This window comes from Salvelinus alpinus, chromosome 25 (genome assembly GCF_045679555.1).
Source record: "Salvelinus alpinus chromosome 25, SLU_Salpinus.1, whole genome shotgun sequence".
Classification (NCBI taxonomy): domain Eukaryota; kingdom Metazoa; phylum Chordata; class Actinopteri; order Salmoniformes; family Salmonidae; genus Salvelinus; species Salvelinus alpinus.
The window spans coordinates 17,825,386-17,852,716 of NC_092110.1; the positions used below are offsets into that span (position 1 = coordinate 17,825,386).

Below are 27,331 nucleotides of genomic sequence, written 5' to 3' on the forward strand. Positions count from 1 at the left end.
TTTCCTCCAAACATAACGATGGTCTTTATGGCCAAACAGTTCTATTTTTGTTTTATCAGACCAGAGGAAATTTCTCCAAAAAATACAATCTTTGTCCCCATGTGCAGTTGCAAACCGTAATCTGGCTTTTTTATGGCGGTTTTTGGAGCAGTGGCTTCTTCCTTGCTGAGCGGCCTTCCAGGTTATGTCGATATAGGACTCGTTTTACTGTGGATATAAATACTTCTGTACCAGTTTCCTCCAGCATCTTCACAAGGTCCTTTGCTGTTTTTCTGGGATTGATTTGCACTTTTCGCACCAAAGTACGTTCATCTCTAGGAGACAGAACGCATCTCCTTCCTGAGCGGTATGATGGCTGCGTGGTCCCATGGTGTTTATACTTGCGTACTGTTGTTTGTACAGATGAACGTGGTACCTTCAGGCATTTGGAAATTGCTCCCAAGGATAAACCAGACTTGCGGAGGTCTACAATTTTTTTCTGAGGTCTTGGCTGATTTCTTTTGATTTTCCCATGATGTCAAGCAAAGAGGCACTGAGTTCAAGGTAGGCCTTGAAATACATCCACAGGTACACCTCCAATTGACTCAAATTATGTCAATTAGCCTATCAGAAGCTTCTAAAGCCATGACATCATGTTCTGGAATTATCGAAGCTCTTTAAAGGCACAGTCAACTTAGTGTATGTAAACTTCTGACCCACTGGAATTGTGATACAGTGAAATAATCTGTCTGTAAACAATTGTTGGAAAAATTACTTGTGTCATGCACAAAGTCGATGTCCTAACCGACTTCCCAAAACTGTAGTTTGTTAGCAAGACATTTGTGGAGTGGTTGAAAAAAGAGTTTAATGACTCCAACCTAAGTGTATGAAAACTTCCGACTTCAACTGTACATACTGCTTGTAATAACCAAATCAGAGGTTCAATATAGTGTACTGGTCTGTGTGTCTTTGTGAATGTATAGCCTACACAATGAGGATGCTTGACCCCTCAGTGTCAGTGAAAGGGTGAAAAGTGACCTTTCCCCCCCCAGATACTTACCCACTATGAATACCAATTAGCATGGGTATCACAACGACCAACCACACACCTAGAAACCAACCAACCACACACCTCCAAACCAACCAACCACACAAGAAGAGATTTCGAGAAAGAGCGTCATCTGCTCACATGAGTCTTTATTCATGTCGCTCTTGACAAGGTGTTGGGCACTAAACATCAAACAGAGAATCACTGAGCGTGTTATGTGTGTGGTTCCAAGGCTGAGGAAGCCCTAATCTCTTTCTACATTGATGTCCTTTACCCAAACAAAATGAAATATACTTTCAAAGCACTCTTGTCAAAATACAGTACATCATAAAGAGAGAACCATTTAGACTAGTAAGTGCTAGCCCATAGACTGTGTGGTCATAGGAAGAGATTTAACATCTTTGAGGTACCGGTTTATCTCTCAGATCCGCACCTTTGGTTGGAAGGATGTTATGTGATCGATTCAGACAGGTGAGGTGTGTGGAAAAATATTCAGTTTTGCCAAAGAGGGTGCAGATAATCACTGATAGATTATCAGACTATTCTCAGCCTCTTTGGGAGGAAGGGGGCCGGTGTATTCTAATTCATAAAATATGTGTGAGAAAATAATAATTCAAACACTTCAAGATCTGACAATAGACAACAGCAAACACTCAGGGGGAAAGGTGGGTGGAGATCATCGGTTTAGTTCCTGTTTTAGCTGAAACCCCGGAAGAAGAGGATGTCCTGGGGAGGAAAAGGGGAGGATGTAGGTGAAGGATGGAGAAATAGAGTAACTAACAGCATGCAGGGACATGGATACCAAAAATTACTGACTACATGCTAAAAAGAGATGCAAAAACCTGAGAACTGTCTGTATGCAGAGGGACAGAAAAGTGACTCACTACCTTCTCAGAGGTACAAAGGAAAAACTGACTTCCACATTGCATTCCGAGAAAGAAAACAACCACTGACTGAAGGCCAGAGGCAGAGGCAATTAAACATTTCAAAGAGAGGGAGATAAACACTTCCACCTCACTACAGCACAGTCCACAAAGCAGAAAGCACAAGCTGACAGACAGACAGACACGGACCATGCTTAGTTAGAACAGGTGCTTCAGTAGTCAGCTACAGAGAAAAAGCAGACAGCCATGTATTCATCAACACATTTAAATAAGAACAAATAGTATACTTGATCTTGGGGAGAGAAAGGAATGAACAGATCAGCAGGTAGAGCTTGAAATTATGCTGAACACGCAAGGTCAGTTTCCAGTCGAAGGGAAGCAGAATGTGATAGCATATTATTAAAGTTGTAATAAGCAGATGGTTGAACGGTGCAATTTACATCAAGTAAAAGTCAAAATAATACTTTTGATACAATAGGCAAGCATGAAGCTGGAATTAAGGACCAGGCTGTGTACAAGGCAGAAAAAACCTGTGAACTTTGAATGAACACAGGAGAGGTGACAAGAAGATGGTTTCCATGCCCCATCACATAATGAATCTCTGACGCAACTCGACTGTCATGCTATATCAAAACAAGGGGGATCCTAACAATGGATTTATTTCCCTGCAGTGATATTTGTAGGAGGAAGGGAGGGAGGGTGGCTGGGGGTCACATATCAAAGTTTCAAGCTGACATAAATCAATCAGTCCCATAACTGGACAAAAACAACAGTAGTGACCTGTGGGCCATATCTGACATTAATCCTAAACCTTCCAGTCAGTGTGGAGGAATGACAGGACACGATTTGGTGGGAGAGAGAGAGAGAATGCTGATACAGGGCCTAACGAGGAAAGGTGCTGATGCTAATGAGTGCATCCGTGAGCCCTTAATGAGGCCGTCTCGTTTGGTGTCCTAATTCACAGTGATCCGCGTCTCAGGGGTGCAGGATAATGAGCTGGGCTGGGATTCCCAGGGCAGGGGGTTGTGTAACCCACCTCAAAAGGGGGACACAAACTCCCACAATGCGTGTGTGTGAGAGAGAGTGTGATAGAAAAAGGGGGAGGGAGAGAGAGTGTGAGTATGTGAGAGAGATACAGTGTGTCTGTGAGAGGGGGAAAGGGCGAGAGGAGGAGGGGAAAGAACAGCTAGATGTCATCCCTGCCTGATACGTTTGTTTGTACCCATCATTGAATTGCTGTGACCAAGAAAGAAAAGCTTGGCTCTCTGTTACAAACTGACCCCGGGCAACAAGTACACTCACGGATAGAGGAAACGGTGAGGTAGACAGAGCAAGAGCGAGAGAGAGCAAGATGAGAGAGACAGGGTTAGAAGCAAACAAGAGAAAAAGGAGATGACAAGCCATGCAAGTCCTCAAAAAGTTTGAATGTTGATTCACCACAATATTTCCATTAAGTGTTGTTGGCTTTGAACTTGCATTTCTAGGAGCTACTGTATGGCCCACTTCAATCATTATCAATGAGCTAAGGCTCATGAACACTCTATATACCATCCAGGAGAAATGCCTATCCTCTAAAGGGATGGCATTCAGTGTCAGGTCTTTTTCACTGGGCTACTAAGAGAAAGCTAACTAACAACTACAGGAATCAGTGACCTCAGTTTATAAAACCCAAATGCAGAGTATGCATTGAGCCCCGCCGCCTCCGCCTCTTTCTGCTGTGTCTGCATTAGTAAGGCTCAAATGGGTTTCTGCCATGAGAAACAGAGCATGACATGCACTAAACAACGCCAGGCGGATGACAGGCCAGCTCCATTTGATGATGGCCGCCGCTGATGCGGACGCTTTTTGATGTGGAAAAATATCAGGGCAGCGTAAATCAGTATGAGACGCAGCTGGCCGCAGACCTAATGAGTCATCCACATTACACACATCTCAAAATGCAAATAGAAAATAACTACAGGAAATGTAACATTGATAAATTCACCCAATGGTGAGTTATGGTCTCATCTGGAATTTAAGCAAAAGCTCAAATATGGGAATAAGTACTTGACATGGTCTTTGAGAACTGTGTCATCAAATAATTCAGACACCACTCTGAAAACACTGATCAATAACTTTAGTGGAATGTCTGCTCACTGTCCACTACTGTTTTGTCAGTGAGAATGTGTTTCCACACAACTCTAATTGACACAGTTAATAACACTGCCACCCTCTGGCTGGCTGGCTTCATGCAGATCTACCAGTAACTGTGACTTTGCTCATTCCTCCAGTCACATTCACAGATCTGAATAGGAAGAGGTGATGCAGGAAAAGGAGGAGGGGGCTGAAGAAAAATACCTTTATCCAATTTTATTTCCAGAAATGGAGATGCACATAGGACGACTGTCTATAAACGGATAACTACAGTGCCATTTACAGATGATTGTTAAAGAAAAAGACAAATAGCGTCACAAAAAATCCTTGGACTAAACTATTAATTAATTTACAGTATTATGTTACTTTGAATCGGATACACTTACTCTATTCTTCTGAAAACAAACCGGACTATATAACAGAGTGCATGCTTTACATTTAAATGCTGATACTACTCTCTGTTATTATCTATTCATAGTCACTTTAATAACTCTACATACATGTACATATTACCTCGATTACCTCGACTAACCCGTGCCCCTGCACACTGACTCTGTACCGGTATCCCATGTATATAGCCGCGCTACTGTTATTTGACTGCTGCTCTTCAATTATGTTACTTTTATTTCTTATTTTTGAGGTATTTTTCTAAACACTGCATTGTTGGTTAAGGGCTTGTAAGTAAGCATTTCACTGTTGTATTCGGCGCATGTGACAAATAAGATTTGAGGTCTTGACTAAATCAGGGATTAAAGATCATTGCTCTGCTCCCCGTCCCCCAACCAGACCATTCAGGGGATTGTAGGAAGCGGCGCAGGTCCTAATCCAGGCACTTGTCATCTCCCGTCTGGATTACTGCAACTCGCTGTTGGCTGGGCTCCCTGCCTGTGCCATTAAACCCCTACAACTCATCCAGAACGCCGCAGCCCGTCTGGTGTTCAACTTTCCCAAGTTCTCTCACGTCACCCCGCTCCTCCGCTCTCTCCACTGGCTTCCAGTTGAAGCTCGCATCCGCTACAAGACCATGGTGCTTGCCTACGGAGCTGTGAGGGGAACGGCACCTCCGTACCTTCAGGCTCTGATCAGGCCCTACACCCAAACAAGGGCACTGCGTTCATCCACCTCTGGCCTGCTCGCCTCCCTACCTCTGAGGAAGTACAGTTCCCGCTCAGCCCAGTCAAAACTGTTCGCTGCTCTGGCACCCCAATGGTGGAACAAACTCCCTCACGACGCCAGGTCAGCGGAGTCAATCACCACCTTCCGGAGACACCTGAAACCCCACCTCTTTAAGGAATACCTAGGATAGGATAAAGTAATCCTTCTAACCCCCCCCCCCCCCCTTAAAAGAGTTAGATGCACTATTGTAAAGTGGTTGTTCCACTGGATATCATAAGGTGAATGCACCAATTTGTAAGTCGCTCTGGATAAGAGCGTCTGCTAAATGACTTAAATGTAAAATGTAATGTAAATGGGATCATAACAATCCAAATTATACCTGATCTATCAACGGCTTGGCACTGAGCACCGTTTGAACGTTTGACCTTTTAACACGGCTCATGACATTATGTTGACATTTCAAGTAATCCCTCCCACGGTTCCTAATCTCAGTCACTGTAGATGGCCCTGGACCATCCCCTGAGCTGCAACTACGCCATGGATGCAGACAGGCAGTCAGAGACAAGCAATATCCATGGCAGGGCTAATGATTCCACGCTAAGCTAGAGCCCACATGTGCAACCACACTCGGGTTATGGGACAAATGCAGAAATACATGCAGGCATGGGAATCAATGTTCATGTGTATTATCGGTATATAATATGAAATGTGTTCATTGTTGTGTAAAAGAGAGGGATATTGCACCCTACCTTCTCAACCTAATATGAGCTACAATGCCTTCCCAAATGATTCACACCCCTTGACTTTTTCCACGTTGTTGTGTTGAAGCCTGAATTTAAAATGGATTAAATTGAGATTTTGTGTCACTGGCCTACACACAATACCCCATGATGTCAAAGTGGAATTATGTTTAGACATTTTTACAAATTAAAAATGAAAAGCTGAAATGTCTTGAGTCAATATGTATTCAACCCCTTTTTTATGGTAAGTCTTAAAAAAGGTTCAGGAGTAAAAATGTGCTTAAGTCACATAATAAGTTGCATGGACTCACTCTGTATGCAATAATAGTGTTTAACATGATTTTTGAATGACTGCCTCAGCTCTGTACCCCACACATACAATGATCTGTAAGGTCCCTCAGTCGATGAGCGTCACGTCCTGACCATAGGAAGCCTTTATTTTCTATGGTAGAGTAGGTCAGGGTGTGACTAGGGATTTAGTCTAGTTTATATTTTCTATGTGGGGTTCTAGTTTGTTTTTTCTATGTTGGTGTTTTGGTATGATTCCCAATTAGAGGCAGCTGGCTATCGTTGTCTCTAATTGGGGATCATACTTAAGTAGCATTTTTCCACCTGTGTGTTATGGGATATTGTTTTGAGTAGTGCACGTTGCACCTCTGTAGTCACGGTTTGTTGTTCGTTTATTGTTTGTTTTGCTAAGTTTCACTTTATAATAAATTATGTGGAACTCTACATTTCGCTGCGCCTTGGTCCGTCTCTACACATGAACGTGACAAGGAGTGAATTGCAAACACAGTCAACCACAAAGACCAGGGAGATTTTCCAATGCCTAGCAAAGAAGGGTGCCTATTGGTAGATGGGTTAAAAAAATAAAAAATAAAAAAACAGATTGAATATCCCTTTGAGCATGGTGCCGTTATTAATTACACTTTGGATGGTGTATCAATACACCCAGTCACGACAAAGATACAGGCGTCCTTCCTAACTCAGTTGCCGGAAAGGAAGGAAACCGCTCAGGGATTTCACCATGAGGCCAATGGTGACTTTAAAACAATTACAGATTTTAATGGCTGTGATAGGAGAAAACTGATGATGGATCAACAACATTGTAGTTACTCCCTAATACTAACCTAAATGACAGAGGGAAAATAAGAAAGCCTGTACAGAATAAAATATTCCAAAACATGCATCCTGCTTGCAACAACACACTAAAGTAATACTGCAAAAAATATGGCAAAGAATTTAACTGTATGTCCTGAAAACAAAGCATTATGTTTGGGGCAAATCCAACACAACACATTGCAGAGTAACACTCTTTATATTTTCAAACATCATTGTCATCGGCAAGGACAAGGGAGTTTTTTGTAGAATAAAAAGTACCTGAACAAAGATACACAAGCACAGTCAAAATCCTAGAGAAAAACCTGGTTCAGTCTGCTTTCCAACAGACACTGGGAGACAAATTCACCTTTCAGTAAGACAATGACCTAAAACACAATGCCAAACATACACTGGAGTTGCTTACCAAGACGAAATTGAATGTTCCTGAGTGGCCTACTTACAGCTCTAACTTAAATCAGCTAGAAAATCTATGGCAAAACTGGAAAATGGCTGTCTAGCAATGATCAGCTTGAAGCTTGAAGAAAGATTCACAACTGTCATTGCTGCCAAAGGAGATTCTAACATGTAATGACTCAGTGTCGTGAATACTTATGTAAACGAGTTATTTCTGTATTTCATTTTCAATACATTTGCACCAATTTCTAAAAACATTTTCAATGTGATTATGTGGTATTGTGTGTAGATGGGTGATATTTTTTTATTTACTTCATCAATTTTGATTTCAGGCTGCAACAACAAAAATGTGGAATACGTCAAGGGGTATGAACACCACAGTATTTGTGAATACATACATACAGTTGAAGTCGGAAGTTTAAATACACCATAGCCAAATACATTTAAACTCAGTTTTTCACCATTTCTGACATTTAATCAAAGTAAAAAGTTTACATACACTCAATTAGTATTTGGTAGCATTGCCTTTAAATTGTTTAACTTGGGTCAAATGTTTTGGGTAGATTTCCACAAGCTTCCCACAATAAATTGGGTGAATTTTGGCCCATTCCTACTGACAGAGCTGGTGTAACGGAGTCAAGTTTGTAGGCCTCCTTGCTCGCACACGCCTTTTCAGTTCTGCCCACAAATATTCTATGTGATTGAGGTCAGGGTTTTGTGATGGCCACTCCAATACTTTGACTTTGTTGTCCTTAAGCCATTTTGCCACAACTTTGGAAGTATGCTTGGGGTCATTGTCCATTTGGAAGACCCATTTGCGACCAAGCTTTAACTTCCTGACTGATGTCTTGAGATGTTGCTTTAATATATCCACATCATTTCCCTCCCTCATGATGCCATCTATTTTGTGAAGTGCACCAGTCCCTCGTGCTGCAAAGCACCCCCACAACATGATGCTGCCACCCCCGTGCTTCACGGTTGGGATGGTGTTCTTCGGCTTGCAAGCCTCCCCCTTTCTCCTCCTAACACAACTATGTTCATTATGGACAAACAGTTCGATTTTTGTTTCATCAGACCAGAGGACATTTCTCCAAAAAGTACAATCTTTGTCCCTATGTGCAGTTGCAAACCATAGTCTGGCTTTTTTATGGCGGTTTTGGAGCAGTGGCTTCTTCCTTGCTGAGCGGCCTTTCAGGTTATGTCGATATAGGATTTGTTTTACTGTGGATATAGATACTTATGTACCAGTTTCCTCCAGCATCTTCACAAGGTATTTTGCTGTTTTTCTGGGATTGATTTGCACTTTTCGCACCAAAGTACGTTCATCTCTAGAAGACAGAATGCGTCTCCTTCCTGAGCGGTATGACGGCTGCGTGGTCCCATGGTGTTTGTACTTGCGTACTATTGTTTGTACAGATGAACGTGGTACCTTCAGATGTTTGGAAATTGCTCCTAAGGATGAACCAGACTTACACATTTTTTTCTGAGGTCTTGGCTGATTTTTGATTTTCCCATGATGTCAAGCAAAGAGGCACTGAGTTTGAAGGTAGGCCTTGAAATAGATCCACAGGTACACCTCCAATTGACTCAAATTATGTCAATTAGCCTATCAGAAGCTTCTAAAGCCATGACATCATGTTCTAGAATTATCCAAGCTGTTTAAAGGCACAGTCAACTTAGTGTACGTAAACTTCTGACCCACTGGAATTGTGATCCAGTGAATTATAAGTGAAATAATCTGTCTGTAAACAATTGTTAGAAAAATGACTTGTGTCATGCACAAAGTAGATGTCCTAACCGACTTGCCAAAACTATAGTTTGTTAACAAGAAATTTGTGGAGTGATTTCAAAAACGAGTTTTAATGACTCCAACCTAAGTGTATGTAAACTTCCGACTTCAACAGTACATGTGAATGTGTAGCACTCAATAAAAGCAGAAATAAACCCCACAAGTCATCACCAGTCTACTGTACTACACAATACTACAACATCCGCCACCTCAGGGTAAAACACCCCACAAAGCTCAGTGCTTCAATTACACCCATTTGGCATTGACTCCACTCCTCTGTTGTCCATGCATGACTGGATAATGTTATACTGCTGCATACAGCAGCACAGTCCAAAAGAGGATTCACTGCTAAAAAGGTCAGATCTGTTGGCTAGGATCAATTAGTTACAATGTATCTTTTAGAGCAGCCATACTCAACAGGCAGACATTAGGCCGGATCCAGACACAGAAGTGGGTCAATACAGACTGAGGGTCAACTTAAATACAAATTTATTTTATTTTAAAATTCGGTTGGGATTCAACTTCTGGTATCATATGAGCACATGCACATTAGACATGGAAAATGTGTGGAATTGCAATGAAATTTGTTTTTTAATTGCAAAATGTTTCTTTAGCGCCCTGGCATAATGTGTAGAATTAAAGGAAACACAATGTAAAACTGCTAATTTCTCTCTCTGCCAACAAGAGGGGTGTGGACAGTTTGGGGGTTGAATTGGTTACGAGGTAGGGGTTTCTTACTACACCGATAAATAACATTCATCCGGAGACCTTTGCCACCTAGGAAGTGTGTGTCACCGGACCTTCTCAAATAGTATTTAAGTACCCCAGTTTTAGAGATCACGTTTATTCCAAACCAGGGGAGATGCACTTTTTGTATCGTCAAAACATCAGTACTTAGTGAGTTGGTGGGTCTTTCAGTATACTGTGTTAATGAAAACATTGGTATTTTATGCAGGAATCTGACATTGAGTTAAATTTTATATAATTATTTAAATGTGACAACGAATTGAACAGATCAAGACAGGAAATGAGAAGAGCTATGCAAGGTAACAACCCATTTATTTAGTGATACATTCGGCAAACTATACATTTTATTTCAAACTTCAAAGGCTAAAAAAAATGAAAGAAATAAGGACGGAAAGGCGGCGAGGAAATTCAGGGAAAGAAGAGAAAAAACACAAATTCACAAGCAAGGAATGCAATTTGTTCAATCGACTCAACACAAGTAGTACAATTTAGTTCAGGGAACAAAGCTTTTTAACATTTTATTTTCGGTCTTTCCTTTGGAGATGGGACATAATACAAAATATACAGTTATTGAACTTTGCAAAGTCTATCACAGAGGCCTCTGAGAAGCAGTTGAATTAACATAGACAATACTTATTATCTACAGCAGTCTAAAGCCATTCTTGAATGTATTTATAAATATAGCAGACATGAATGTATGTATGCACATTTCTAATGCTTACAAGGTTACCCAATTGTTATACACTTGCATTTGCTTAAAGTATTACATCATCTGCAGGAGTGAGCAATTAAATAAGCTTTCAAGATTCAACAAGGTAACATGAAGAGAGAAAAAAAAGTATACAAACCAGAAACGGTTGAAAATGTGTACCATGTGACTACCAACATAGTATGCCACTTTGAAGAGAAGCACCCTAACATGGAAACACTTGATTTAATTTATTTCTCAGTTACAAGAAAGTAATGTCTACATCTCTCCTTGAAGTGTTCCAATAAACAAGTACTTAAGTGATAGGGTTAGATTGGGTAAGGCAAATCGGTGAGCTTATTAGTGAGCTGAAAAGGTCAGCAACATGGGGTTCAGGTCCCCTGTTTAAGGGGACACAACCCACCACTGCTAAGGGTCACACAGCAACGTCACAACTGAGGTACATCAATATGGACAATATGGGAACGAGCATTCAAATCTATTTTACTCCAGCCAGATATACCTCTGAACCTAACAGAACTAGTTCCAGGGGAGCAAAGGGACAACCTGTAAATAGCTTTATAGTTTTTTCTAGAACAATACTTTTTTGTGAAAAAGCTGATAAGAAAGACTATCAGTGCATATTTAACCATTGTCATTAATTACACCAAATACCTCTCACACATCTTACATTTCTAGAACCCTGAACATTGTTACAATTCTAGATCTCTGAACTATTTGAATATCACAAAAGCGAAACAAGTTAGTGAAATTACACAAGCAAGGGTTTGAGGCCATTCCTTTTCATATAAGGTAAATGATTTTACTAGTTAATAAAATAAACTAGCATTTGCAGTAGATACATTATAGATATCAATATTTCAAATTTGCACATTTCAGTCAAATACATGAACAATGGGTTTGCCCGACTCCATGACAACTCAGTCTGACATTCCACAGATTCTGACAGAACAGCCAAGTGTATGATGGCTGTTTTCAAAGCAAAACTACAGAGGGGGTCTAGAACAACAACCAATACTAGACAAATAGGTTTTCTATGAACTTATGAGGTACTGTAGTTTTATGGTATATAAGAAAAAATAATACATTGGATGCTTAGTAAGTGCTACGCTTTTGAACAATTAGGTCAGTCTTGTATGGTACCAGTCAAAAGTCAAATATATATAAAAAAAAAAATACACCCTAATTGACCATTCTTTTAGAGCCATATCCTATTTCAAATGGGAGGCAAAGAAAGATTTACATAAAGGTTCAAGAATGGTGAATGGATCTAAGATCAGGATATGGACTCTGAATTTTGAAAGTGCCTTCAAAAAAGTATAAAAGTGCCTTCAGAAAAGTATTCATACCCCCCACATTTTGTTGTGTTACAGCCTGAATTCAAAATGGATTGAATACATTTTTTTCCTTTTCCAGCCCCACACACACACAACCCCATAATTACAGTGAAAACGTACTTTGAGATTTTAGCACATTTATTGAAAACTAAATACAGAAATCTAATTTACATAAGTATTCACACCCTTTTGCTAAGACACTCCAAATTGAGCTCAGGTGCATCCAATTTCCTTTGATCGTCCTTGAGATGTGGACTCCAAGTTGTAGTGACCTGTGGCCAATTCAATTGTTTGGACATGATTTAGAAAGACATACACCTGTCTATATAAAAAGGTCCCACAGTTGACAGTGCATGTCAGAGCAGAAACTATACCATGAAGTCTAAGGAACTGTCCATAGATCGCCAAGAAAGAATATACCTAGGGAAGGGTATAAAACAATTTCTAGAGTCCTGAAAGTTTCCAAGAGCACAGTGGTCTCGAACTTTGGAAAAAATAAATAAAAAAATTGAACTACCCAGACTCTGCCTGGAGCTGGCGGTCTGACCACACTGAGCAAGAAGGACCTTAAATCAGGGAGGTGACTAAGAACCCAATAACCACTGACAGAACTACAGAACTCCTTGGGTGAGATGGGAGAACCTGCCAGAAGGACAACGGTCTCTACAGCACTTCACCAATCTGGGCTTTATGGGAGAGTGGCCAGACGGAAGCCACTCTTGAGAAAAAGGCATATGACAGCACACCTGGAGCTTGCAAAAAGGCACGTGAAAGACTGAAAGCATAAGGCAAAAGATTGTGGTCTGATGAGACAAAAATGTAATTCTTTGGCCTGAATGCAAAGCGCTATGTCTGAAGAAAACCAGGAACAGCTCATCACCAATCTAACACCATCCCTACCATCAGCGGCAGGGACTGGGAGACTGGTAAGGATAGAGGGAACAATGAATGGAGCCAAAATACAGGCAAATCCTTGATGAGAACCTGCGTGCAGAGTGCAAATGACCTTAGACTGAGGCAAAGATTTACCTTCCAACAGGACAATGACCTCAAGCATAAAGCAACGCTGGAATGGCTTCAGAACAAGAATGTGCAAGTCCTTGAGTGTCCCAGCCAAAGCCCAGACTTGAATCCCATTAAATCTGTGGAAAGACTTGAAGATATCTGTTCACCACCGCTCCCCATCTAACTTAAGAGCTTGAGAAAATATGCAAGGAAGGGGGGGGGGGGGGGGGGAAATCACAAATCTAGATGTGCAAAGCTGATACAGATATACCCAAGACGACTCAAAGCTGTAATCGCCAGCAAAGGTGCTTCTAAAAACTATTGACCCGTGGGTGTGAATACTTAGGTAAATTATATCTGGATTTCATTTTCAATAAATTAGAAAAATGTAGAAAAACATTCTCATTTTGTCATTATAGGGTGTTGTGTGTAGTAGATGGGTGAGGGAAAACAACTATTTTTTACATTTTATATTCAGGCTGTAACAAATGTGGAATAAGCCAAAGGGTATGGATACTTTGAAGGCACTGTACATACGTTCCTTATGAGGCTCACATAATTACATGACATGTTCATGTAAGACCCCATCTCTAACACCTTAGTCACTATGCAAGTCTTACAGTATATATGCAAGTAGTCCGCATTCAAACTGGTGTGTCGACAACAGAACACTAACCTACTATCCAAAACTCTTTAAAAACAAAAGCGCCGCAGCACAAAATCACTGTCAAGCTGTACAGATGACTGAAAAATAACCTAAACCTAAAAGTAATGCATTTCTGAAATAAAATGTATTTATTTCCAGTCTAGCCTTATAAAAACATTGACAGTAAATGAGTAACCTGCAAGTTTAAAACAGGTTGAGACAGATTTTCCTTTGACTTCATTTAGGTACTTGAAAATTATATACATACTGCAGTATTTCTGGAGAAAATACTTGAGTATAAGGACAATGAATGTTTGCACTCCTCAGGAGAAGATCCAAACGCCTATGCAGGCGCTAAAACAGCTAGGGCTTGTGTGTTACTGCTGACCCGCTCTGTGCTCCTAAAAGTTGGTTCCCTTCCACAAAACCACAGTGGGGAAATACAACTTATTATTTTTTTTAAACGTTTACCAATATAACCACATTTCTCATTTTTAAAAAGTGACTTGGGTAGCTGATTCATTCAGTCACTTAATGTTTTTTTCTAAGATCGCAAATGCTGTGTAATAATTATGAAGGCATTGTTTGACTTAAGTATACAATTGAACAATAAGTGTTTGTGTGATTGACATTTCAGCAGTTTAAGGGTACATCAACTGTCCGTATATCAAGTTCACAACAAAAAAGAACCTGGGTCCAAGTCCCTCATTCATGGACAAACATGTTTAAGCGTTAATCTGAGACATACTTTAAATGGTTTACTTTCTAAACGACTGCAAGTACGCATAAAATACAGTAACAAAAGAGTGGCATATCAAACCATCTCTAAACGGTGTGTGTGTGTGTGTGTGTAATATAATATATTTTATATACACACATACACACTACCGTTCAAAAGTTTGGGGTCACTTAGAAATGTCCTTGTTTTTGAAAGAAAAAAACTTTTTTTGTCATTAAAATAACATAAAATTGATCAGAAATACAATGTAGACATTGTTAATGTTGTAAATGACTATTGTAGCTGGAAACGGCAGATTTTTAATGGAATATCTACATTGGCGTACAGAGGCCCATTATCAGCAACCATCACTCAAATGTTCCAATGGCATGTTGTGTTAGCTAATCCAAGTTTATCCTTTTAAAAGGCTAATTGATCATTAGAAAACCCTTTTGAAATTATGTTAGCACAGCTGAAAACTGTTATTCTGATTAAAGAAGCAATACAACTGGCCTTCTTTAGACTAGTTGAGTATCTGGAGCATCAGCATCAACATGAGTGGGAGGCCACGGTGCACAACTGAGTCTCAACATCAACAGTGAAGAAGCGACTCCGGGATGCTGGCCTTCTTGGCAGAGTTCCTCTCTCCAGTGCCTGTGTTCTTTTGCCCATATTAATCTTTTTTTCTTATTGGCCAGTCTGAGATATGGCTTTTTCTTTGCAACTCTGCCTAGAAGAACAGCATCCCGGAGTTGCCTCTTCACTGTTGATGTTGAGACTGGTGTTTTGTGGGTACTATTTAATGAAGCTGCCAGTTGAGGACTTGTGAGGCGTCTGTTCTCAAACTAGACACTCTAATGTACTTGTGCACAATTGAGCAAGAGGACCAGGGCCTCCCACTCCTCTTTCTATTCTGGTTAGAGCCAGTTTGCACTGTTCTGTGAAGGGAGTAGTACACAGCGTTGTACGAGATCTTCAGTTTCTTGGCAATTTCTCGCATGGAATAGCCTTCATTTCTCAGTACAATAATAGACTGACGAGTTTCAAAAGAAGGTGCTTTGTTACTGGACATTTTGAGCCTGTAATCGAACCCACAAACGCTGATGCTCCAGATACTCAACTAGTCTAAAGGAGGCCATATTTATTGCTTCTTTAAATCAGGACAACAGTTTTCAGCTGTGCTAACATAATTGCAAAAGGGTTTTCTAATGATCAATTAGCTTTTTAAAATGATAAACTTGGATTAGCTAACACAACGTGCCATTGGAACACAGGCGTGAGGGTTGCTGATAATGGGCCTCTGTACACCTATATAGATATTCAATTAAAAATCAGCCGTCTCCAGCTACAATAGTCATTTACAACATTAACAGTGTCCACACTGTATTTCTGATCAATTTGATGTTATTTTAAAAATTGACAAAAAAAATGTTGCTTTTCTTTCAAAAACAAGGACATTTCTAAGTGACCTCATAATGTTGAACAATATATAGGGGTCAAGTTCAGGAGACAACGTGGTAGTTTGTTGCCTGAAGTTAGCCTACATCATTAGATTGTCAGTTGGTTAAAGAGAGAGAATTTCAAATTCAGTATGTTACCCTGTGTGTCAGACAAACAGGATAGTGTCCCAACCCTGAGCAGAGCCCACGGGATTAGAAGAGCACCTTAACCTACAGTGCTCCATTCTAATTGATTAAACATCAACAAACAAAACAAGAGCATCTTGCTCACCACTTATCTAACCTAATAAACTGTGGACAGTTTATTAGGTACACCACTCCATTCACGAAAATGGATTGCTCCTACAGTGAGTCACGTGGCCATGGCTTGCTATATAAAGCAGGCAGACAGGTATCGAAGCCTTCAATTACGGGTTGATTGAACGTAAGAATGGGCAAAACGAGTGTCCAAAGCGACTTTTGAGCGTGGTATGATGGTCAGTGCCAGGCGCGCCAGATCCAGTATCTCAGAAACGGCCGCCCTCCTGGGCTTTTCACACACGACAGTGTCTAGGGATTACCGAGAATGGTGCGACAAACAATAAAACATCCAATCAGTGGCAGTCCTGTGGGTGAAAACAGCTCGTTGATGAGGGAGGTCATATACAGCTCGTTGATGAGGGAGGTCGAATGAGAATGGCAAGAATCATGCAAGCTACCAGGCAGGCTTCAAACAGACAAATAACGGTGCAGTACAACAGTGGTGTGTGCAGAACGGCATCTGGGAACGCACAACTCGTTGATCCATGTCACGGATGGGCTATTGTAGCAAATGACCACACCGGGTTCCACTCCTATCAGCTAAAAACAAGAAGAAGCGTCTCCAATGGGCACGCGATCACCAACACTGGACAATTGAGGAGTGGAAAAACATTGCCTGGAACATGACAGTGAGTTCAGCTTACTTGAGTGGCCTGCGTAGTCCCCAGACCTCAACCCAATAGAGCATTTTTGGGATAAGATAGAACGGGCTGTTCGCAGAATGAATGTACCACCGTCTAATCTGCAGCAACTGCACGACGCCATCGCGTCAGCATGAACCAACATCCCTGTGGAATGTTTCCGACACCATGTAGAATGCCCTGAATAATTCAGGCTGGAGGCAAAGCGGGATCCGACCCAGTTCTAGATGGATGTACCTAATAAACTGTATATTACATACATATGCAACAATGCATTTTAAACAATGGAAGAAAATACATTTAAATAAAACCATCTCTCCACAAAATACATACTATACACTTTTCTTAAAAGTAAAACATTAACTGCAAATCAATCAATCATACACTTTAGCAGCATACCGTGCTCTAGCTCCTGGTGCAGTGGCGGAGGTCTCTACACTAAGAGCACCCCAAACCACACAGTAAATACAAGGTGCTCTAGGAGAGCTCAATGCATTTAGTGGATTTGTTCTTGGTTGTATAGTTGAATATAGCAACATTTAAAGCAGCAATCAGCAGTTGAAACTATAACACCCCTGTTTCTGTAAAAACCTAAGGGTTGAGGCTGGAGAAATGTAACCAATCAAATTCATAGAGCTATGCATGCAAAGACTGACCATCCATGATATCAAAATGATAGTTATCCATATTTTTAGGCTAGCGTTTTTCACATTTACCTGGTTTACAAGAATTTGAGTAAAACAAGTGTATATTTTGGGTTCTGATGGGGTACGGCAGTTCTAAGCTCGAGGCATTTATAAGTTATATTCTTCAAGAAACAAATGTGAACATACCATTAATTTACAAATCCAAAATTTGATGTAACAACTGGAGATTGCTTCTTTAGAAAAAACACCACTTGGAAATTGGAAACAGAAGATTGAATGTTCACTTAGACTGGTGGTGGTAACTAGGGTTTCTAACAATCAGCACTTAAACACTTGTAAAATCAGATAAATGTTGTGATTTGAACTCCTCTCTGAAACTTAGAAAACTTCACATCGCATGGGCTGTCATAAAGCTGACCTATGCTATCATAGACCACGTGGCACCTGTATGGTGGGCATCTGTGACATATTATGTTTATTCCAGTGGAGGCTGCAGATGGGAGGACGGCTCATAATAATGTCTGGAACGAAGTAAATGGAATGGCATCAAACACATGCGTTTGATACTTTTCCACTCTAGCCAGTACCACGAGCCCATCCTCCCCAATTAAGGTGCCACCAACCTCATGTAGTTTATTCAAAGTAAATAATCTAACACTCATGACATGAAAACGTGTCAACTAGTCAAGGTTCAGACTAAAATATATAGATTTTTTTTATTTTTTTTTATCACTATGTCATTAGACAGGTTAACTGTGTCACGGACTTCACTGACAATTACAAAGTGGTTGTGGCAGATGTCATTTTGAAGTTCAAATAGCAATTTGTCAACTTAATCCTTCCACTGTCAAATAAAGTGTTATCTGAGTGAGGGGTAGTGAGAGATTGTATTGTGCTGATATGAAAGACTGATGAGGTGCAGAAGAGGTATGTAGGAGTAATGGCGCCTAAATCTCCAGCCCATGTGGTTCTGACATCAGCACCACCATAGCAAACATTAGCTGGTAGCTACAGTGCTGCAGATAGAGAACTACCTCTACACATACACACAAGCACCCAGGCACGCTTGCCAGTATACGCACGCACACACACATACACGGAATCCAACACAGCAAGTGTTAAAAGGTGTCAGGTGGGATAATCTTCACTTGCATCTTGGAACTGCTTTGTTGTGTTTACAGGAGAGCAACAATATCCTTTCTCTCCAAAAGACAGGAACACAATGAAGGACTGTGTAACACTTTACCATAGTTACTACAGCGTATAAAGAAAAAAGTATATGAAAAATAATTAAAATTGAACATGTAAATATTAGGATTTATATGGTTAGTTTTAGAGAGCTTACTGTGCTGTGAACCTATACAATTTACCCGTTTCTTTAATGAGCAAAGACTTAAACTAAAAAAGAACAAGAGCAGGAGGATAATATCACCTGGAGGACAAACAGTAATATTCACTGAATAGACATTTGTTGGAACTCCAGAAGAGCAGGAAAAAGGCAGATAGTGCATAAAAGGTTCTCTTTCTCACTTCTTTCATTGTTTTACTTGAACTCAAGCTGCATTAAATACAGGCTGTTTGTACACGACAATTGCACTTCACAAAAACAGAAATATACAAAACACACAAGGAAATGTGAATCAAACTAATTACAGCAAAAAAATGAATTGTTTCAGCTGTTTTTTTTTTTAAGAACCTGCTGGACTCGCTAGTTATGGGTAATGTTAGGGGGGGAATAAAAGGTGAGACAAAATGGAGGGAATCCTGAACTTCAGAGCGGACTGGTGCTGCACAATCCGGGGTGTAGAGGTCTGTTTGCATCTCCTCGTCCTCCCATCATATTCCCTTCTTAAAAATGTAACGCTCAGAGTGGTGGGGAGACAGACTGCTGAACGGAGCTGCTGTGGGTCTTGAGAGGGTAGCGGGTTGTAAACTCTGTGCTGTGTTAGTGGTAGGGGTTGTGTTACCACATGTCGTCTGTGGACGCTGAGTCCTTGAAGGAGGGAAGGAAGGAAAAACCCTTCAGACACTGGGTCTACATCCAAGGGGTCTCGATTTCAACTCCTGGAGACGTGCAAGAGGGCTGATCTTTCCACCCATGAGGTTAATTTTGTCCTACACTAGTTACGAACTTGGACAGGAATAAGACATTGTTCAAGAAAGAGTACGGATAAGTGAGCAGAGCTTTCCGGCAATTGAGATTGAGATCCCTGGTATTAAACAGCAATATCTTGAAGTCTTCACTTTAACCAATTACATTTTTCCAGTTCTGGACTGTAAAATAAGGGGATTTTATTTGTCATTTGATAGTGATACAAGGTAATTTAAGGCTGATCAAACAAACCCAAATGATGCTATTCCTAATCCAGAAAATGCATTTTCACAGATTAGGAACAGCATTGTATTCCTGGTTTGTTTGAATTGCACTCTTATATTTTCTGTGATAAAATTTCCTGTTTCCTGCCGAGAAAGCGATGTCAGAATAAAGAAGCACAACATCTCATTCACGTAACCATGAGAATGTTTGTATAGGAATGACTGCTTTATGAATGGTTGTTATGAATGATTGTGTCAATGAATATATTGCTTGTTAAACTATTTGTAAGATCCTCCCATTTGAAGAATCTTGAATATTATCCCCATTGATGGAACTTTAGGGAGCAAGTACACAAGATTGATATCAAATAATTGCAGCCTAAATAATGGTCTAAGATTGCTCTGCCAGCTGTCACTGCTACTACAATCCTGCCCGCATAGATCAGAAAGCATATTTGGCCTTCAAAACACTGGGAGGGCCATACTTGAAACATTAGAAACAGTTTAAATTAAAATAGTTTCTCCGTCTCAAAATCCACATCAGCCAATTAAAATTGTTGACGAGGTTGCATGTGATAGAACACTACTTGTTAGCTTTTCCCCATCAGATAGCATAGGGAACCTGGCATACGTACCCCTATGCTAACACAACCAGCTGGATGTGATTATTTCCTGTAACAAATTCTATATCAACCAATTACAAATGTTGATGTCACTTTTTCTTGACAGCGTCCTAAAAGTTAAGTCCCCCATTTAGGGGACTGAGCGGTTCTAGACCGGTTCCGACAAACTTTATTGTTTAGAGAGCGATCTGTGAACGGTGCAACATCGATTGCTGTGCACTACGTAACAGCTCTGGTTGTCCCGTTTCGCATGCCGTTCTACACTCTCATCCGAGATGCAGTATATAAAATCTGATTCCTAATTTGCACAAGGGGCGACGCATCACATTTTCTGGTTTATCCAGACAAAGGATCGAACTACCGTCTGAAATTTGCAGCTCCGCTTAAAATAAGGCATATGAAATGGGAGACTAGCGATTGCAGCAAACACAGTCTAATCTCGCTGTGATGTCAGATGGTTGGATGCAAAAATCATTCCGTAGAATTGAAACAAGATTAAATCACCCGTGTTTATAGCTCAAGTTGTACAAGTTAGCAGACATTTGAATGGCTTCTGCACGTCGCTCAGAAGACACTGGGCAGAAAATGCTGTCAATAATTTGAAATGGTACCAATTTTGTATTGTCACTGAGTACGATAATATTTATTTTACAGTTAAAAAGTGAAATAATCATTTGATATGTCATATACATAACAAGCATTTCAATCCTTTCAAGACCTATTCCCCGACTTTTGTTGAATAGAAGAAAAAATAAGATTTTGTTCATATGTTCATTACACTTGAGCTTACAGTACATTTGGAAAGCAATCAGACCCCTCGACTTTTCCCAATTTTTTTTACCTTACAGCCTTATTCGAAAATGGATTCAATTGTCCCCCCCACCACACACACACACACACCTCATAATTACAAAGCAAAAACAGGTTTAGAAATGTTTGTTAATTTATAAACAAAATTATACATTTACATAAATATTCAGACCCTTTCCTCAATTCTTTGTTGAAGCACCTTTGGCAGCGATTACAGCCTTGAGTCTTCTTGGGTATGATGTTATATGCTTGTCATATCTGTATTTGGGGAGTTTCACCTATTCTTCTCTGCAGATCCTCTCAAGCTCTGTCAGGTTGGATGGAGAGCGTCGCTGCACAGCTAGTTTTAGGTCTCTCCAGAGATGTTCAATCGGGTTCAAGTCCGGGCTCTGGCCGGGCCACTCAAGGACATTCAGAGACTTGTCCTGAGGCCATTCCAGCGTTGTCTTGGCTGTGTGCTTAGGGTCAGTGTCCTCTTGGAAGGTGAACCTTCACCCCAGTCTGAAGTCCTGAGCGCTCTGGAGCAGGTTTTAATCAAGGATCTCTGTACTATGCGCCGTTCATCTTTCCCTCAATCCTGACTAGTCTCCCAGTCCCTTCAGCTGAAAAACATACACACAGCATGATGCTGCCACCACCATGCTTCACCGTAGGGATGGTGCTAGGTTTCCTCCAGATGTGACGCTTGGCATTCAGGCCAAAGACTTCATTCTTGGTTTCATCAGAGCAGAGAATCTTGTTTCTCATGGTCTGAGTCCTTTAGATGCCTTTTGGGAGTGGCTTCCGTCTGGCCACTCTGCCATAAAGGCCTGATTGGTGGAGTGCTGCAGAGATTTGAGAACCTTCCAGAAGGACAACCATCTCCACAGAGGAACTCTGGAGCTCTGTCAGAGTGACCATCTGGTTCTTGGTCACCTCCCTGACCAAGGCCCTTCTCCCCCGATTGCTCAGTTTGGCCGGACGACCAGCTCTAGGAAGAGTCTTGGTGGTTCCAAACGTCTTCCATTTAAGAATTATGTAGGCCACTGTGTTGTTGGGGTCCTTCAATGCTGCAGAACATTTTTGGTACCCTTCCCCAGATCTGTGACTCGACACAATCCTCTCTCACGCTCCTTCGACCTCATGGCTTGGTTTTTGCTCTGACATGCACTGTCAACTGTGGGATCTTATATAGACAGGCGTGTGTTTTCCAAATCATGTCCAATCAATTGAATTTACCACAGGTGGACTCCAATCAAGTAGTAGCAACATCAAGGATGATAAATGGAAACAGGATGCACCTGAGCTCAATTTCGAGTCTCATAGCAAAGGGTCTGAATACTTAGGTAAATAAGGTGTTTTTTAATATTTTATAAATTAGCTAAAAATAAATAAATCCTGTTTTCACTGTCATTATGGGGTAGTGTGTGTAGATTGACGAGGGAAAATGTATTTAATCCATTTTAGAATAAGGCTAACTTAACAAAATGTGGAAAAAGTCAAGGGGTCTGAATACTTTATGAATACACCTAAGCAAATATTCTGTATTTTTTTTAAACAGAAAGGTAAGATTTTAATATTTTTTGGCAGTATAAGCATCACTAGGTATTGTTTATGACTCTCATGATAAATAATTGCTTTTGGGTATGTCTATTTAGGTGGAAATCTACAATTTTACATTACATTTAACAGGTGAACAGAAGTCACATGGCACCATCTTCTAATCAAAGTTACTAAAACACGCACAAAAGTTAAAATTGGACATATAGCTCACAGTATTGCGAGAGTTTTTTGGGGGTTTTTTCATGGTAAATTCAAATCCCAGGTGAGATTGTTTTTTTCCTTTGGGAAATGTATAATTACGTTTATTATGCTAGTGTGTTGCGAAGGGTATAGCCAAAACCTTGTAAATGAAGATTACAAATATATTTAATGAGGAGCTTATTGGAGTCCCTCTTGCAGACTGAGACTACTGCTATACAGGGGTGTAGAGCTGCCGGAGCCACACTTTGCCACTTCTTAGAATCATCCGTTGTGGATGGTTCCCGACACTGCGTCTCAAAGCTGCCATCAAGGCAAAAAAGGTGGCTACTTTGAAGAATCTCAAATATAAAATATATTTTGATTTGTTTAACACTTTTTTGGTTACTATATGATTCCATATGTATTATTTCATAGTTTTGATGTCTTCACTATTATTCTACAATGTAGAAAATAGTAAAAATAAAGGAATGTATAGGCGTGTCCAAACTTTTGACTGGTACTGTATTTTAAGAAATGCCATTGATTAGTGGATAAAGTTTAAGATCTTTGATAGGCTGATGTGGAATTTGTTGCAGGAAATATTCACTGTCAGCTGGTGAGGTTAGCATTGGGCTAACCTGTGCCAGGTTATCTGATGGGACCAGCAACAATGTAGCGCTCTATCTTGACAAGTACATTGACGATTTGAATTGGCCGTGTTTACACAGGCAGCCCAGTCAGCCCAATCATTGGCAAAAGACCTGATGTGATTGGTCAAAAGACCAATTTGTGGCAAAAGATCAGAATTGTGCTGCCTGTGTAAACACAGCCTCGATGTGTTAACTGTTCTGTGATATTGGCTGCAGTGTTAATTCATTATGTGTAGTTTAGTTCACTCCTGAAACAGCTGTTAACTGTGGGAAGAACTAAATGAGTTCTGTGATGGTATGGTATGGTAACGAGTAAAGTGGATTACAGAGCAAATCAAAAGCGAATTACAAACAAGGATGATACTCAAAAGATGAGTGCGACAATAAACTAAAACATACAGAAATCCATATATTGCCTCCCCATGATTCATCTTTAAAAACAGATATGGTTATTGATATGTTGAATGTTACAAATTGAGTTGATGAAAGTTAGAAAACGAACACAAAAATATTCATGTAATTGTATTTTGCCCTCGAAATACAAACGGATCTGCACAAACACACTATTTGATACAAACATGTATCTACATACATTCAAATAAACAAGCTTTTGTGAGTGGATAGCAGTCGTCAGGAGATACTTACTGTGTCATCACTTCGGTATGGGTTGAGTTTGTTGTACACTGCTTCAACAACGTTTCGCCTAGGACACATAAAAGTTAACATGCAGGTTTAGCTTAGCAAGCAATAAAAATACCAATGTATATAAGCCCAATAAAAAAAAAACAGTTTATACAGAAAAGCTAAATGCTGAGCATACAAGGCTGGAATTGAAGGGCAAAATTCAATTAGCCCAACTAACAGCCCAAACTTCCACGCTAGTCCAAACTATCAAAACCACTTTAGTGAAAAGTCATTAAACCTTACCCTGCAAAGCATGGTACTATTTCCCTAGTACTTAATCGACCTCAAAAACTTTGAGTTGGCTGAGGTCCAGTTAAAAGAGCTCACTCACTTGCTGGCCAGTTCACCTCCAGGAGGGAGGTTAGGGATGCTCTCTGATGCCAACGTCCGCATCACGTGGACCAAGTCTGGAACCCCTTCGTTTCCCTGCTTCTTTATGATCTCTGTGGGAATAGCAGAACCACATTCTCTGTGAGTAGAAAACAATATCACACTGGGTGAAGTGAGCTTCAACCACATCAAATTCATGACAATGTTTTTATATTATCTAGGTTTCTATATGGCATATTTAGATGCTGCACCTTCTACTCTGCTCTCCAGAAACTTATCCAGCTCTGCTTCCCTTTTCACGGCATCTGCAGTCACCTTTGGAGCCCCTGGGAGGCAGATCAGCACAACGCTCATATTGTCCCGACTCCCCTGTTCAAAGGGAGAAAGCGAGAGCAATACAGACAGAGTTAAAAAGGAAAACATTTACATTTGCTTTAGCATATTCAAGTAATCCAAAAGGCATCTATGAAGCCTACTCATGTGACAAAATGCTGTGGTAACATCCAGGTACATGCAAATGCTTAACTGTTACTGATTCTGTGAACAATAAATTGACAGGTCTCACCTTGTACAAGCAAGTGTCAACAATTTCATTGCAGACTCTCTCAAGGTCATCGGTCACCTCTAGCCTGGACCTGACAAAGTCACACAGTTCCTCATTGGCCATGACATCCCAGATGCCATCGCAGGCTAGGACAATAAACTCATCTTCCACCTCAGACCTTTCAATGGCATACACCTCAGGCTCTGGTGAAACCAGCTGCTCCGTGGGGCCCTTGCCATGCACACACTTGTAGTCGAAGTCTCCCAGGGCCCGGGACACGGCCAGAGAGCCGTTCACTCTCTGGATCATGACAGAGCCTCCGGCGTTTTGAATCCTCTCCTTCTCCAGTGGGTTGCTGGGCTTGTGGTCCTGTGTGAAGAAGTGCACAGCTCCTCCACGGCTCAGAAGACCCCGGGAGTCTCCACAGTTGATGAAGTAGATGTGGCCTGGGGAAATCATGACCCCCACCGCAGTTGAGCCACTGCGGTCCACACCGTGCTTCTTCTCTGAGATGTTCCGCATGTGCTCGTCAATCTGCAGGAAACCTGTGCGGATGCCGGTCTTCACACTCTCTACGTTGGGCTCCAGACCACTCTGGAAGTCTGGGTTGCTGGTGATGTGCTCCAGCAGGTGCTCACAGCAGTATTTGGCCACCTGGGAGCCAGCATGCCCATCATAGACAGCAAAGAAGGACCAAGGGTCGAGCCCATGAGGCATGCCAATGACTGCCGTGTGCGCATCCTCCATCTCCACCCTCCAGCCCTGCATGCTGCTCAGGCCATAGGTCAGACTGTTCCCCTCACCATGAGCATTGTGCTTCTCCATCTTTGGCTTGTCCAAAAACGCCCCCATTGTAGCTCTTAAAACCTTCAAAACAGGAATAAAACAAAGGATAATATAATATGTTAACTTGTTATTCTGCTAAACTCGGCTACATGTTTACTAATTAAACGCACAAATATTTGCCAAATATAATTAGTTAAGATATGGATGATTTCGAAGCAGATGACACAGATACAATCCTTTTATGGCAAAAAGATTAGATAGCACATTGGGCTGCACTCATACGTTGCACCCTCTAGTCTAAAAATAGGTGAGTACTGTAGATACATATTTTAAACACTAGCTAACGTTAGTTAGAAACATCTATCAATGAATTACTAACGTTAGCTGCTAGCTAAATAACCTATTTTGTAGGTGTTGGCCATTGATTGTGTGAGTTCAACAATAAAGTCAGCACTGCAAATAGTTAACGTTAACTACCCAAATTGTAAAACAATATCCTCCCGCTTGCTATTTTCCGCTTTCCTTACGCCCAAGCCAACGTTAGCTAGCTACGTGTTATTGTTTTGTAACTAGCTAGAATACAGTGTAGTTAGATATTTAGTTTAGCGTTTTAGTTATGTTAGCCATCAATGAAGTAACTTAGTTCGTAGGTAATCTTACCTAACTAATGCTAGTTACGTCAAATAGCCTCCTATCCCTACTAGCTAGTTACTGTAGACATCGTCCAACTATGTCAATGACAGAGCCAGGGCTACTTAAATTCAAATAACAAGTCACATTTTTAATGATCACAAAATTATGAACAACAATGTTTTCAACAACGTTAACTAGCTGGCTGGCTATGGTAGCTAGCTAGTTAGCTTAAATCCTCCCGTCGCAATAATATGAAAACCAAAATAAACAAACAGCTGCGTCGTTGTGGGCCTTGGCCCCATAGCTTTGGCAGGCCTTAGTTACACTGCCCCACGGCCTATCCTCGTCGCGAAACACCCGCTGTGTATAGCTAATCAGTAATGCTAACAGACTAGCCTGGTAGACAATCAGAGATTTCTTACAGGCACAAACCACCGTGACTTACCAAAATCCGCAAGACCTGTTTTGAAGTTGTAAAAACAGCAACAGAGCAGATGTGCTGTGACCGAAACACCGACGAGATGGAGGGAGCTTGCGGGTAACGTTAGCTAGCTAGCAATCACCTTACAGTGCATCAATTTGTGAAAGTGCGGAACTCCCTGTTCTGACTAAACCAGGGATGCATTACTTTATCATTTGGCGACGGTAAGTATCATTAAAATGTCCCTCCTTTGAAGTTTTAGGCCGGAGCTGTTATGGCCAAATTAGTGTCAAGCCCCAGCCTATTCACTTGAATTTGACACAGCCTGCAAACTAGCTAAACCAAACACTGGACTCAGAAAATACCCGGATGTTGCAGGTTGCGTGCTTGAAAGCATT

General features: G+C 40.8%; 1 protein-coding gene across 3 annotated transcripts; it reads right to left on the reverse strand.

The window, feature by feature from the left end:
• Positions 1-1,159: 1,159 nt before the first annotated feature.
• On the reverse strand, positions 1,160-27,331 carry LOC139553516 (protein phosphatase 1A). 3 transcript variants are annotated; one of them, XM_071365932.1, is made up of 6 exons: positions 26,958-27,331; positions 25,115-25,960; positions 24,801-24,918; positions 24,551-24,662; positions 24,181-24,238; positions 1,160-1,753 (listed from the first exon to the last, which is right to left on the reverse strand). In XM_071365932.1, exons 2-6 carry the CDS (start codon positions 25,943-25,945, stop codon positions 1,724-1,726), a joined length of 1,149 nt encoding a protein of 382 aa, XP_071222033.1. In that variant the 5' UTR covers positions 25,946-25,960; positions 26,958-27,331; the 3' UTR covers positions 1,160-1,723. The 3 variants fall into 3 exon arrangements, with proteins under 3 accessions (XP_071222033.1, XP_071222032.1, XP_071222034.1); XM_071365931.1 differs by lacking the exon at positions 1,160-1,753 and adding an exon at positions 18,775-19,407; XM_071365933.1 differs by lacking the exon at positions 1,160-1,753 and adding an exon at positions 19,558-19,688.

Excerpts from the sequence above, each read along its gene's own strand:
- LOC139553516 (XM_071365932.1), bottom strand. The coding sequence starts at position 25,945 with ATGGGGGCGTTTTTGGACAAGCCAAAGATGGAGAAGCACAATGCTCAT. Across the intron at positions 24,239-24,550 it reads GGAGGTGAACTGGCCAGCAA|GCGAAACGTTGTTGAAGCAG; the intron begins GTGAGTGAGCTC and ends TATGTGTCCTAG. Across the intron at positions 1,754-24,180 it reads CATACCGAAGTGATGACACA|GACATCCTCTTCTTCCGGGG; the intron begins GTAAGTATCTCC and ends TTTCCTCCCCAG.